The sequence below is a fragment of the Phodopus roborovskii genome, unplaced genomic scaffold (genome assembly GCF_943737965.1).
Source record: "Phodopus roborovskii unplaced genomic scaffold, PHOROB, whole genome shotgun sequence".
Taxonomy (NCBI): Eukaryota; Metazoa; Chordata; class Mammalia; order Rodentia; family Cricetidae; genus Phodopus; species Phodopus roborovskii.
In genome coordinates, this window is record NW_026126636.1 from 5,813,053 (window position 1) to 5,827,856 (window position 14,804).

General features: G+C 53.2%; 1 protein-coding gene across 2 annotated transcripts in view; it reads left to right on the forward strand.

Annotated features, from left to right (window-relative positions):
* Sipa1l3 (signal induced proliferation associated 1 like 3) overlaps window positions 1–14,804 on the forward strand; it is a 76,647-nt gene that overhangs the window by 55,023 nt on the left and 6,820 nt on the right. Inside the window, exons 14-17 of one of the 2 annotated variants that reach the window (XM_051207372.1) lie at window positions 2,673–2,894; window positions 9,492–9,657; window positions 10,331–10,577; window positions 13,118–13,261. In XM_051207372.1, the coding sequence (XP_051063329.1) occupies window positions 2,673–2,894; window positions 9,492–9,657; window positions 10,331–10,577; window positions 13,118–13,261 (779 nt within the window). The remainder of the gene's footprint in view (window positions 1–2,672; window positions 2,895–9,491; window positions 9,658–10,330; window positions 10,578–13,117; window positions 13,262–14,804) is intronic. The other variant, XM_051207373.1, reaches the window with a different exon arrangement.

Sequence of the window (14,804 nt, forward strand, 5' to 3'; positions counted from 1 at the left end):
GAGCCATGTGAGGTGGCTGAGCCCATCATCTGATGCTTGATGATAGATAGATAGATAGATAGATAGATAGATAGATAGATAGATAGATAGATAGATCAATAGATAGATCACACATATATACATACATTTTTGTTTTTGTTTTAATATCACTCTGGCTGCAGGCCTGTAATCTCAGTACTCAGAGGCAAGAGGATCGTGAGGTGGAGGCCAGCCTGGGCTACACAATGAGCCTGAGTCTTTAATTTTAAAGGAGGGAGAACTCTAGTCTTCTCTGAAAGAAACAGGCTGTTTAAGGGAAGGGAGACTAGAGGAAAGAATTTGAGAGCTGACAGGAAGAGATGGGCCTGGCCACACTCAAGGAGGCCCCACCCACTTCCCTGTCCCCAGCTCTTTCTTCAAAGCCCACACAGCCTGTCGTTATTTGTGCAGGTCCATGACTTCAGCAGCTTCACAAATATTACCCCATCCCGCCCCAGACATTCGTCATGGAAGCCCAGTTGCCAAGCCCCTGCCGGGTGCTGGCGCCTGTCACGGGCACCTGAATGGCCCAGCAAGCCGAGACGCATAACTGCCTGGCCCCTGAGCAGTGCACATGCCAAAGTCTCCTGCTTTCCAGATCAATTTGTCAGTCAGAGCTAGGGGATCAGAGAGTCCGCTCCTCCACGTGGAGCTGACGCAGCTGGGCGTTCCCAGCAGGCAGGAAGCACGTGGCTTTGCTTCCCGGGGTGTGCTAGCAGTCTCCCGAATCTGTCTGGGGATCCATCTCGGGCACAGCCCTGAAAGGTAATCCGGGGTCTGCTGGGGCCCGCCCTGCCTGTGTCAGGAGATTGAGGCCACACGTGATAGATCTGCCCAGAGAGTAACAGCAGGCAAGGGGGGGGGCCCCGGTGTATTTTCCTAGGACTCAAGGGGTTCAGGGAGTGTCTGACAGAGATCTGTGGGCAGAGGGCCAGCTCAAAGGCCCTGGGGTAGAAACACCCCTGGGTATTTGAGGAAATGTGTTGTGTAACTTCTACAGACAAGACAGAGATGCGGAGAACCTGAGGCCACAGGAGTGGCAGATGGAGTGGAGCCTGTGGGGGACTCTGCTTGTCTGCATGAGCTGAAACCACAAAGAGTCTGGAGTGTTGCACATTCCCATAGGGCCCCTGTGGCTGTGGGGAGGACACAGAAGACAGGGAGGCAGTGGTGGCGACCCTGGCCGGTGGCACAAGGTGGAGGTAGCAAGCAGTGGTGGGCATAGGACCCAGATGAAGTCCTCACTCCAAATCCTTTCTGTGCCATTGTCGTTCCTGAAGAGGATGCAGGGTGGGTGTGGCTGCTGTCAAGACCCTGCCACCGAATCTCAGAATAGAATCACATCATACTGTCAGGTCATAACAAACTCGGGGCTGGGGGCGGGGGCCTGGCCCCCGGGCGGTGTGGGCATGTTACTGCCCGGCCACCTTACCCTGTGGGTACCTAGGCCTCAATGCCGCCACTTTTTACCATGTGAGCTCCTGTACGCCCTTGGTCTCTGAACCCAACCCCCTATCCACCCTGGGGTACATGAGACCCTGTGTCTAAGAATTTAAGGATAACGGTAACAGAGCTGCGATCCAAGGTCATGAGGACAAAGTGAGGCCATGAATTTAAAGGACTTAGTGCAGGGCTCCATCCATAGCTGGGTTATCTATTTATTATGCCTTTTCCTGACGATAATCATCTCGAGAGTACAGAAGAAAGCATAAGGTTCGTCTCCCACATCCATCCCATACGTACCATGGGCAAGTTACTTAGGCTCTCCGAGCCTCCGGGCCCTCACCTGAAACACAACAGTGATTCCTGCATCTGGGAATGTTGGGTGCTGTATGAGGCGATATGTGGGAAATGTTTGCTATCAGCCCTGAATGTGTCCAAGACGTTTGCAGTCAGCTGTGGTGTCCCTGCCACCCAGGCTTTGTCCCCACAGGCAGGGCAGCGGCTCTCCCCTTTGTACCCACCGGGGATCACCTACCAGCCCCTCCAGAGCCTGGATGGAGCAGTACCATCGCACAGGCTCACAATGCCTCACGTACATGTACATATATACCATATATATATATATATACATATATATAGTATGTACACATGTTTGGGGGGATCTAAGACATGCTCTCTCTGTGAAACAGTCCTGGCTGGCCTTGAACTCAGCTGTGTAGATCAGGCTGGCCTTGAACTCACAGAGATCCACCTGCCTTTGCCTCCCAAGTGCTGGAATTAAAGGCGTGTGTCACCACCACCCAACATATGTTCGTGTCTATGTGGCATGCATGTGTGTGCATGTACATGGAGAGGTCAAAGGCTGACGTGACATCAGGTGTCTTTCTTAATCATTCTGCAGAGTGTAAGTGGAGACCCAGAGCTCACTGGTTCCAGCTAGGATTGCAGGCAGGCTGCCACACCCACCCAGCATTATGTGGGTGCTGGGGGTCCAGACTCCCCCACTCTGGGGCAGCAAGTGCTTTGCCCACAGACACCTACCCCAGCCTCTTCTCCTTTTCAAAACAGCCTCTCCCATAGGCCAAGCTGGCCTTGAACTTTGTGTGGCCATGGCTGACCCGAGTGCTGGGATCACTTCCATACTCCGACTGTTGCTGGAATTCGCTCCTGCAGCCAAGTCTTTGTGACTCATTTCTTTATTGCTTTTGCAGTGACATGGGCTCCAGGGCTGGCTACCCAGCTCAGGTTTACAAAACAGCCAGCGCAGAGACTCCCCGGCCCTCCCAGCTCACCCAGTGCAGCTCCTTCCAGCTCTCCACATCCGTCCCCAAGTCTTTCTTCTCCAAGCAACCAGCACATAGCAAGCATCCGACGGGATGGAAGAGAACAGACGAGCCCCCACCACGGCCACTCCCCTTCACTGACACTAAGAAGTAAGTGCTACTGAGAGACACCAGTTCTTAGGGAGCTGACATTCATTTGCAATGGCAGTAAATATGGCGAGGAAGAAACCGGTTGAGGATGGCAGCATGCGGCTGCGACCTCAGTGTTCCTGTCCCATCGCCGGTGGGACTGCGGGGAGTTTAGACAAAAGCCACAGCGGTCAGCTTTCTACATAGGCTCCAGAGATTGAACTCGGGTCGTGTGGCTTGGATGGCTGGGACTTTACACCCACTGAGTCATCTCCTTGGCTATTAGTTTGCTTACTTGTTTCTCGTTTGCTTTTTAATTTGTTCATTTATTGGTATGTGAGTTTGTGTGCACATGTGTGTGTGTGTGGAGGCCAGGAAAACAATCAGGCATCCTTCTCTGTCACTCTTTGCCTATTGCTTTGAGGTAGGGTCTCTCCCTGAACCTTGGTCTCCCATTGTCTTTGTTAGACTAGAATCCAGCAAGATCCTGTGATCCTCCTCAGAGCGGGAGTTGCAGGGATGGGCATGGGCAGAATGCCTGGCTTGTTACAGAGGTCCCGGGATCTGAACCCTGGGCTTCACGATTATACAGCAAGCACTTTTTAACTTGAGAGCCATCTCCACAGCTCCATATAGACCGCAAGAGAGAGGAAGAAAGGGCTTTGGTGCCAGGCAGCAGTGGTGCACACCTTTATTCCAGCACTCAGGAGGTAGAGGCAGGCAGACCTCTAAGTTGGAGGCCAGCCTGGTCTACAGAGCAAGTTCTAGGACAGCCAGGGTTACACAGAGATACCCTGTCTTGAAAAGAAGAAAAGAAGGAAGGAAGGAAGGAAGGAAGGAAGGAAGGAAGGAAGGAAGGAAGGAAGGAAGGGGTTTTGATACTAAAGTATACTAGCTCAGCAGATCACCTATCTAGAATCCCCCAGTGAGGGGCTGGGGTGTGGCTCAGTGGTAGAGACCCTGCCTAGTATTCCCCAGTAAAGGAGGGCTGGAAATGTGGCTTAAAGGTAGTATTACTTAGTATCCATAAATTATTGTTAATCCCCTACACTATTGAAAAAAAAAAACTCCAAAAAGCTTTTAGGTTTTAAGTGGAGAATATAATAACCAGTGTTTATTTTGTACTTACCGGATAGCAGGCTCAGTTCTTAGTTATTTTTCATATATAAAGATTATTTAAAAAGAAAAAAGCCAGGTGGTGGTTGCATGCTCATTTAGTCCCAGCACTTGGGAGGCAGAGGCAGGCAGATCTCTAGGAGTTTGAAGCCAGCCTGGTCTACAGTGACTTCCAGGACTACACAGAGAGACCCTGACTCAAAAAACAAACACACAAGAAAGATTATTGATGAGCTTTATTTATCCGTGTACTGAAGAGAAGCACACATGTGCAGGTCAGAAGACGACACCTTTCAGACATCTCTTCTCTCCTTCCTCTGCGTGGGCTCCAGGGGTCAAACGTAGGTCCTCCGGTTTGGCCTCAGGCACTCTCTAAGAGCATGCATGTACTGAAGGCTCACGCAGCTCTGTGAGGACTGTATTCTCCCCACTTAATAAATAAGGCAGCTGAGGTTCAGGGCTCCATGCTAGTGGGCAATGGCCCCTGTGTCAGAATCCACACAGCCAACTCCAAAGCTCCCATCCTGTTGGACGAGGAGCTTCTGCCCTCCTCCATCTGTTCTTCTCAGCCTTCTCTCCTGACCTGGTTGGAGCTGTTTAAATCTCTGGGTGACATAGAGCTTGGGGGGGAAGAGGCACCAGGGGACAGAATAGGGTCCCTGGAGGTATCGGCAGGCGATGAAAATCCAGTTCACAAATCTCACTGACAGCCAGAAGGGACTCTGAAAATTAGAATCTGGCCATTTGCTCCCCTGACAATATCCAGCCGCCCCGCCCCACCCTGCCTCAGGGTCAGCGTTGGAGGTTCAAGGTCACTGGGCGTGTTCTTTATCAAGTGCTTATGTGCTACATCCTTGGCCAGGCTCCTGCCCAGGTCCTGCCTGCTCTGCCCCACACCTCCATCCTTCAGTCTCCTCCAGCTCCACTGGCCTTTTGCTGGGCCTCAAATTCCATGCATGCTGACCCCACCCCGGGACCTTTGCACTGCCTCTTCCCATGGCCTGGAACATTCTCCTTCCAGAGAGTCTAAGGCTAATGCCACCTCCGGACAGGCCTTTGCAGCCTGGATAGGCAAGTCCCCGCTGTCAATGTGGGTCTCTTCACTCTGGTCTGCTTCACGTTTCCCCCACTGGACGACAGGTGCCACAGTCTTGTCTCAGGACACTTGTATCCTCCCTGGCACACACTGGGGTAGCTTGGTCAGTAAATGTACTAGCCAAGGATGTCATTTGATTCTACAACCCCAATAAGCAAGAGTACTGTCCCCATGTCTGTCCGCGTGTGTCGAGTCATCACACACACACACACCGTAGAACCCCACATGCTCCTCCTCTGTGTCCTGTGACTCCTTGGTCTCCTCGTTACTCTCCCTCCCTCCCTCTGCCTGGAGCCCCCACCCACCCACCTCGTCGCCTTCTCCTGTGTGGTGGATCCACAGGCCCATCTCAGAGAGACACAAACTTGCACTGTAGAATTGGATGCCTTACAGTTCTGAAGGGGGCCACAGGGTCTCCCACTGGGTGTCTTGCACCATAGGGCCTGCAGCAGAGGTGGGTGGCAGTCAGGAAGGAAGGCGAGGCCCCAGTCACAGCTGAGGGCCCAGGCATGAACACCCGCACCCATGAAGAGGGGTGAACAGCCCACTCACACAGCTCCATGGAGGGGACCAGAGGAAAACCATGGCACCGTGGAGCAGCCCAGGGCCTGGGAGAGTGAGCCAGTCCTCAGGAGGTAGCAGTCTGCCTCGGCGGCTGCCCACAGCTACAGTTAAGGACTTAGTCCCGTGGGTCACATGACAGGCTCACATCCACGCTCCACGCCACCTTGTTTTGACCGCCTAGAAACATGAGTGCCCTTGCCAGGAGTGTGAAGATGGTTGCTTGAGGAAGGCACAGTTACACACAGCGTCCTGCCACAGCCCAGGGCCCACGCGCTGACCTCTCAGAGCGGCTGGCAGACATGCCTTCCACCAGCGCCTTCAGTTGCTCAGCCTCAGTTTCCCCAGCTACGAGGTGGAAGGCAGTAATGCCTTTGCCACAGGAGTGGTATGAGGGTGCAGGTTTCCTTCTTCCTCGGGTCCAGCAACCCGAGCTCCGTCTCTGCCACCAGGGGAAAGGACCGTAGGAGCCTGTCCTTGGGCACCAATTACCCACACAGTTAGAGCTGTCCACACCTTTTCCCGTTGGCCGCTGCCAGCCATGTTGGCAGAACCCTCAGCCCAGCCAGGCTGACAGCCATACTAATTATCTTAATTAACCTGGTCCCAAGGGAGCCACCCCGTTTGGAGGCCAGAGCACCACAGTGGCCGGGATGGCTCACAGCCACGCCTCACTCGCTGCCTGCGCTTCTGCCCTGTCTGTCACAAAAAGAAGCTGCCGCTGCTAGAGTCTGGTGTGCTAGCTTCCTTTTCTTCTGCTTTTTAGTTTTTAAAACTATTATTATATGTGCACAGGTATTTTACTCACATATATGTTTGCACCACATGTATGCAGTGTCTGTAGAGACCACAAAGGATATCAGATCCCCTAGTTTTGTTTTGTTTGTTTTGTTTTTTCAAGACAGGGTTTCTCTGTGAAACAGTCCTGGCTGTCCTGGAACTCACTCTGTAGACCAGGCTGGCCTCCAACTCACAGAGATCCACCTGCCTCTGACTCCCCAAGTGCTGGGATTAAAGGCATGCGCCATCACCTCCCTGCTTAGTTACAGATGTTTTTAAGCCTCCATGTGTGTTCCGGGAATCTAACTGGAGTTAGATCTTAACCACTGAGCCATCCCTCCAGCCCCAGAGCTTCCTTTGTGGTTATTCTTTTTTCTGGTAGCATTAAACCACAACGTGGTTCTGGGAGAGAGATCACTTACACACACACACACACACACACATACACACACACACACACGTGCTCACATGTATGCTTCTAGCCAAACACACGTGGGCATGTGCATTCCTCAGCAGGCCTGTGGAGGTCAGGACAATTTCAGGAGTAGGTTCTCAACCTTCCACTGTGGGCTCCAGGAATGGGACTCAGACTCCGCAGTCTTTCATAGCATGCACTTTACCCACTGAGGCAGGATCCCATGCAGCAGCCCAGGTTTGCTGGAACGTGGTGTGCAGCTGAAGATGACCTTGAACACCTGACCCTGCTTTCGCCTTCTCAGTGCTGGGTTACAGATGTGCATCGCCATGCCCAGCCTTATAGAAGGTGTAACTGTGCCAATAGAGGCTCCCTTCGTTTCCAGCCCGAGTCCCCTCTGCAAAAGCAGTCACTGTTTGATTTCTTCTGCATCCTTCCAGGCATGCTGAACATGGCCCAGCACACGTGATTACATGTGCACCCCACGCTCCACACCCTCCCCTTTTTTCAATGTACGTGTATGTGTGTCTGCCTACATTTTCATATGTGCACCATGTGCATGCCTGGTGCCTGCAGAGTTCAGAGGAACGAGAGTTACAGGTGGTTATAAGCCATAGTGTGAGTGCTGGGATCCAAACCGGGTCCTCTGCAAGGGCAGCAGGCGTTCCTCACAGCTGGGCTATCTCTTCAGCAACCCCTTCATCCTCTTTTGAGTCTTTGGTTACTGTTGTTTGCAATTAGGGTAACCTTGAACTAACAGTCCCCCTGCCTCAGCCTCTGGAATGCATCACTCCCTTTTGTCTATATCAACATAGTTACCAGCTGTACTTGTGATTCTGCTTTTTTCCCTTCATATCTTTTGGCAACGACTTCATAGTAGGACATAGAAAATGGCCTTGTACTTAAGAGCCATGGAGTGGCTTTTCCATGGAATAATTTACAGCCACCAACCCAAAGATCATTAGGTTTGGACAACTATAGAGAAAAGATAACAGGTATTAAAAGCAGCCTTTCTTAGGATGGAGATCAGTAGTAGCAGGTTGGCCTAGAATCCCCCAGTGTGGGGCTGGGGGTGTGGCTCAGTGGTAGAGCCCCTGCCTAGAATCCCCCAGTGAGGGGCTAGGGGCGTGGATCAGTAGTTTATCATGGCCCTAGGTTCCATCTCAGCATAACCAAAAAAAAAAAAATTTTTTTTTTTTTGTTTTAATTCATGTATTCATGTTAGGCAAGGACTTTGCCACTGAGCTCTACCTCTGTCCCTGCTGCATGGAATCTGCCTGTTGTGTTAGCACCACAGACAGGACCCATACACACCCTTCCCATCGTGTGTTCCTGCAGGCCTTTTCCCTGAAGTAGAACAGCCGGGGTGGAGGATGTGCCCATTTAATTGTATTCCATGGGCCTTTTTACACTCTCTCAAGAGGAGAAGGCTAGAACACGCTTTCTGCACGGAAACTACACTGAGGCAGACCACAGCAGGCCACCTCCTCACTAGGGCAGAGGACCCTGCATTGAGGATTCTGGGAAAAGCCAAACCTCCTCAAAGGTGGGGGAGGGGAGGCCTGCCAGCCACCTCAGAAGAACTTTATGTTGCCCAGAGAATCCCTTCCCAGTAAGGACAGATGTTGAGTGAGCCTGAGCCATAGACCCACAGATCTAGTCTGGGAAGAAACATGGGCTGACAAGAAAGCCCCAATACCCTTTCCTTCCCACCCACCTCTGTCAAACTGGCAAGAGCAGCCGGCTCAGGAACAGAAAGGAACCGCAGGCTTCAAAGCCCCCCACCCCCACCCTGCAGCCCAAGACAGCTTAGTTCCTTTAGGGCTCCAGTAACAAAGCCTGAAGGCCAGGGACCAGTCTGCTGTACCTGCTAGTGATGGTCATTGTTGTAACACATGCTCTCGGTAAAATAGACTCAAATCCAGCAGGGCATCAGAAAAGGGAGCCCCATCTTTCACCATGGCCTGTGACTCCTGCTCCCCAGAGGTGATGAGCAGAGACCGTGTTCTGTGGGCACATTTCACATGTCATACACAGTACGCTAGCACTCAGGAGACTGAGGCAGGCCGATAATGTGTTCCAGGCCAACTTGAGACACTCAGCAAGACCCTGTCCCAAAAAAAGCCAAGCAGAACAAAGGGGGGGGGGGCCGAGGTGTAGTCCATAATGGAGTGAGTACTTGCCTAGCATACACGAAGCCCTATATTTGATCCCATCATCACAAAGAAATTAACTGGTAATGTAAAATAAGGACCGAGGAGACAGCTCAGTAGCTAAGAGCCCTGGCTTCTTTTTCAGGGGATCTAACGCCCTCTTCAGGCCTCTGTAGGTACCAGGGACACAAGTATAGTGCATATGCATACATGCAGGCAAAACATACATACACATACGACTTAGATAAAAATTAAAATTAACGTGAAGTCTGCTGATGTGTCCCTTTAATCCCAGCACACTGGAGACAGAGGAAGCCTAGACTCAGTGCCCTCCTGCAGGTGGCTCTGAAGTCCCTGCTGTGCCCTTGGAATAGGCAGGTTCCCAGCACCGACGGTGGCCGTGGAGGCACGGTCCCTTGGTGGTGGCTACTCTTCTCCAGTCAAGATGACCCTGTGAAGCAGCTTCCAGCCCTCTCACTCCAGTGTTCTCATTCCAGGCAGGTGGATACCAACGCAAAAAATGTCTTTGGTCAGCCTCGGTTGAGAGCGTCCCTGCGAGACCTCCGGTCCCCACGGAAGAACTACAAGTCAACCATCGAGGATGACCTAAAGAAGCTCATCATTATGGACAACCTGGGGCCAGAGCAGGATCGGGACGCAGGGGTGCGTGGCTGGTGGCCTAGGGCCGGTTTGGGAGGGGGGTGACGCTCTCTGTCATGTTCCCAGCCTTTGGTGTCTGCTGGTCCTGCTGGGGTGTGCGAGTGAGGGTCTCTTGGTACTCATGGACAGAGCCGGGATTTGCGTCAGCTGGAAAAGGTCCCAGAGAGCCTGGGTCTCACATCTTTCTCCCAGAGCCCAAGAGCACAGGACCTATGTTCAGGGTGGGCTCCCATGGCCCAAAGGCAGACCGAAGCAGCAGGCACTGTGATGCCCCCATTGCCCCTGCGTGTCCTGCATTGTCAGGCAGGCAGTCTATAGGATCCGAGACAACCCTTCACGGGGCATCGTGGCATATACCTGTGATCCCAGTCCTCAGGAGGCAGACAGGAGAACCGTGTTCCAGGCCAGCCTGGGCGACATGACTGGCTGAGACTGTATCTGAAAAGAAAGAGCGGGTATAATTAATTCAGTGGTAAAGTGTTCATTTCAAGCTACAGTTGGAGGCTAGGATCAGAAGCCATGGGCCCCAAGTTAGAGCTGGGGAGCCCCGTGGGGGAGTCTAGTGCCTTAACCATTAGGGTGCAGAAGTGGGTGACTGAGAACTTCCCAAGATGCCCCTGGGGACAGGCACCACAAGCCCAGCATGCCAACCCCTCGCCCTGCCCTGTCTTGGCAGCAGTCCCCCCAGAAGAGCCTGCAGCGAACCCTGTCAGACGAGAGCCTGTGCAGCGGTCGCCGGGAGCCCAGCTTTGCCAGCCCTGCCACCCTGGAGGCTGGCCTGCCCAGCGATGTGCTCTTTACCAGCACCTGCGCCTTCCCCTCCAGCACGCTGCCCGCCCGCCGCCAGCACCAGCACCCCCACCCACCCAACGGGGCACCCAGCACTGTTCCAGTCACTGGCAATGGCTTCCCAGAGAAGAAATGTGAGCTTGCGTATTCTGGGGCCGCAGGTCGCCCGGGGCTGGGAAGTTGGGTGCACCACAGTGCACCACAGGTGGGAGGCACCTGGTGGCCCTCCGGCCGGTCATGTGTCAAGGAACAAATATTGCTGGCCAAACAAACACTGGGTCACCTGAGGCCAGAGGAAGTCAGCTTCCCCAAGGACGACAGTTCTTACCCCTGCTCCCCAGCCTGCCCGCCCCCACCAGCCTCCCTACCCCCACGTAAACATCCCATTTTCTGCACATTTGCTTAATGACCTGACCTTCCCAAATACGCCATGCTTAGGGGGTTTCCTGAGTCTTATCCACCCCTTTATTTCATCTAGCGGGTACCTATTGAGTATGTGCCGTAAGCGGGGCGCTGCTACATCATCTCCATGTTGTAGCCAGCGTGCGGACACATCTAGCTATCATTCTAGCACTTGGAGGTAGGAGGATCATGAGTTTGAGGCCAGCCGAGAATTCCAGCAAGACCTAGCTCAGCTGAAAAAGAAAAAAAAAGGCAAAGCAGCTAAAGCTGCTGCACTCTGCGAGCCTCCTCTCCTGTCCTCTCCTGTCCTGTCTGACATGCAGTGGATACAACCCTGCTCACTGCGGGCAAGCCCCATCCAGACGCACGGGAGGCTGCTTGTTTGTTTGCTTGGGCATGCTTGGTTGTTTGGTTTGAGACAGAATTTCACTACACAGGCCTGGCTGACCTGGCACTCACGATGTAGACCAAGCTGGCCTGGAACTCGCACGCAGAGATCCTCCTGCCTCAGCCCCCAGAGTGCTGGGGTTTTAGGCAGGAGCCATCACTCCTTCCATAACCCTCCAGATAGGAGTGGCAAGTAGTTGTATGTGTGCTCGGGGGGGGGGGGGGGGGGGGGATGGATGGGGTGCTGTGTGCTGGTGGGTGGGGGTGCCACCTGGCCTTAGGGGTGTTAAGAAATGCGTGCCACACTTTACCTTTGGGAGGGGGGGGTTGTTTTGTTTTGTTTGTTTTTCAAGACAGTGCCTCTCTGTATAGACCAGGCTGGCCTCGAACTCAGAGATCCACCACCCGCCTGTCTGCCAAGTGCTGGGATTAAAGGCATTTGCCACCACACCTTTCTGGCTGGCTATGCGCATCTTATTGTCTCAAATCCAGGCACTACATGTGCTCTGTGCCTAGGATTTCAGCTTAGGGGTTATGTCCCCACTTCATCTAGACATGAAGCCCCCTGTATCCCTCCTGAGATATAAGGGGAGTGGCTCCCCGCAGCAGCCAAGTGTGGGAGAGCATACCTGGGCTCCTAGCATTTAGGGGACGTAAGTAGGAAGACCCAGAGTTCAAGGTCAGCCTCGTATGCACCGTGAATTTGAAGTCAGCTTGGTCTAACGAAACCTTTGCGTCAAAAAAGCTACCAAGATGTTTAACCCTCCATGGTGCCCACTGGTGTCCTGAGGCTTTTAGCCCCAGGCCCTGCCTCAGCCCTATTCCTCAGGGCACCCCACGGTAGCTGTGCTCTCCTGGCCCCTGTCCTGTATTCACCTTCTTCCTTCAGTCACTGCTCTTTGTTGGCTGTCTCCCGGCCCACCCAATAGCACCCCAGCCACCCCTTGATGCTAGCACACAACCATGCCTCCCTGCTTCCTACGTGCACCCTTGTCTCCTGCCTCTGCCCTAGGTGGGGCCTGGCACACAAGACGTACCCAATACAAGCCAAAGCTGGGAGAGTGCTGCGCGTGTCGGTCCAGACTCAGCAGGCAGAATTGAGCTCCTTCCTCCATCTCTGCCTCACTCTCTCCATCTGGGCCCAGCTTCCCGCTCCTCTCCCTGCCAAGCCCATAGCCTCTGGGTTCTCCCATCCCACTCATGCCTGACCACTCAGCACTGTTTCCCCATTACAGCCCCGCCCGCTCTAGCTGTCTCCCCCTGTGGACAAGGCCTTGTAGCCTCTGTTTGTCAGGCTTCTGCCTTACAGACATCTCAAAGTTCCAGGGGTGCTGAGTGTTGCCGCGGGGACAGATCTGGAGATGATTACAAAGCCTTTGATGGACCATAAGTCCCGACAAGGCCTGTCATGGGACTGTAAGGACATCTTCCCGTTCTCCAGCATTGCTGTGGGGACAGTCAGACATCCAGGGGTAGCGTGTACACGTCTTCACAAGGGGTCATACACTTCAGGTGGAAGAGGAAGTCTCCATGGTGGTCACAAGGCTTGTCATCTCTCTGACGTACTCCTGCTCATTCTGACCCACCAGAGCCTCCTCAGGGTTTCTTAACCCTCAGGGACTTCGTGCCCACTGCCCCACGGGACTGTCTTCCTCTCGGGTGTCTTCCTGGTGTCCGTTTCCCACTGCAGAGCTTTCCTCTAAGATCACCTCAGGATCACCTCCCTGCTCCCAGGAAGAAAGCCGCCCACACAGACACCCAGCATCACAGTGCCCTTGCCCTGCCAAAGCCTCTCCCTGATGTAAACAGTGTGAAATATCTGTATTTTTGTCCCTTCCTCGCTCTCATGCTCAGTCACCGCCGTGTCCCCCACTTTCCCACACAGCCGCCATCTCAGCCTCGGAGCTCTCACTGGCTGACGGACGGGACCGGCCCCTGCGGCGCCTTGACCCTGGAATGATGCCGCTACCAGACACGGCTACCGGCCTTGAGTGGTCCAGCCTGGTGAATGCTGCCAAGGCCTACGAAGGTAGGTAGCCTCCACCCAGCCTCCCTGATCCTCAGTGGCCATCTCTGTGATTTTGCTGGACCTCAGACCTGGGTTCCAGAGTCGCAGAGAGCAGAGTTAAAACCTTGTGTTGTCAATTTGCTAACCACGCAGCCCAAACAGGTGATCTCTTCTGGTCCCCCACTAACTGAAGGAGATCCCTCACCAACCGCCTGGGGCTGTATAATGGTTGTGTGAAACACTGCATATAAAAAAGTGGTCCCACAGCCGGGCAGTGGTGGCGCACACCTTTAATCCCAGCACTTGGGCGGCAGAGGCAGGTGGATCTCTGAGTTCAAGGCCAACCTGGTCTACAGATCAAGATCTAGGATGACCAGGGCTACACAAAGAAAACCTGTCTCAAACCCCACTCCCTACAAAAAAAGATCGCCCCAGAGCAAGCCCGTCAGCCCTCCACAAACACTGTCCTATTGAAGGCTGCATAAGACCCATCTCAAAAAAAAAAAAAAAGCCGGGCATAGTAGCCTGACCTACAAAATCCAAGTTCCAAGACAGTCGGGGCTCTGTACAGAGACCCTGTCTCAAAAATTAATTAATTAACTAATTAATTAATTAAAATAAAACCCTGGTTAAGCAGTCAAACTACAGGTGACTCTAAATTCAACAGACTGAGTAGGGCCCAGAGCCCTGCCAACCTACTGCCCTGATGTGTGTAGGGGCCTCTCCCTGTCTGTCACACAAATGGCCGTTAGAGCTCTGGCCATCATGTCTCCACGTCAGCCAGCCGCATACCTTCCGTCAGGGGAAATATTACACCCCTGTGCACTAGCATTTTTGCCAGAGCCTCGGCTTTCTTGTAGCAGTAGACTGGGTATGTGGCCATGTGCTCGGCTCAGATCGGATTTGTGAGCTGTGGTATAGCATGGTGGTAAAATGCTCATGTGTAAGACCCTGGCTTGTTTTTTGTTTGTTTGATTGGTTAGTTGGTTTGGTTATTTTGAGACAGGATTTCCCTATGTAGCCCTGACTGTCCTGGAACTCACCCTATAGACCAAGCTGTCCTCGAACTCACAGAGATCCATCTGTCTCTGCCTCCCAAGTGCTGGGATTAAAGGTGTGTGCCACCACCACCCAGCTCTAAGACCCTGGGTTTGATCCCCAATGCTGAATGAACAGTTGAATAAATGTGGTTGGTTGGTTGTTTTAGACGAGTCTCGTGTAGCCCAGGCTGGCCTTGTCCCTTCCTGTGTCCATCTACCTACCAAGTACTAGGATTATTGATGTGTGCCATTCTGCCCACCTCAGAGTTCCCCAGCCTGGCCTCAGACTTGTGGTCCTCCTGCCTCAGCCTCTCCAGTGCTAGGACTGCAAGGATGTGGCCTCACACTCACCTGGCCCAACCATTTTAAGTTCTTTGTAATTCAGAAATACACAGCCTCTCAACCCAACCTAGATTACATCATCGCATGGCCTGTGTGTGAACTAGATTACGTCATCGCGTGGCCCGTGTGAACTGGATTGCATCATCGCTTGGCCCGTGTGAACTGGATAGACATCGTTCTGG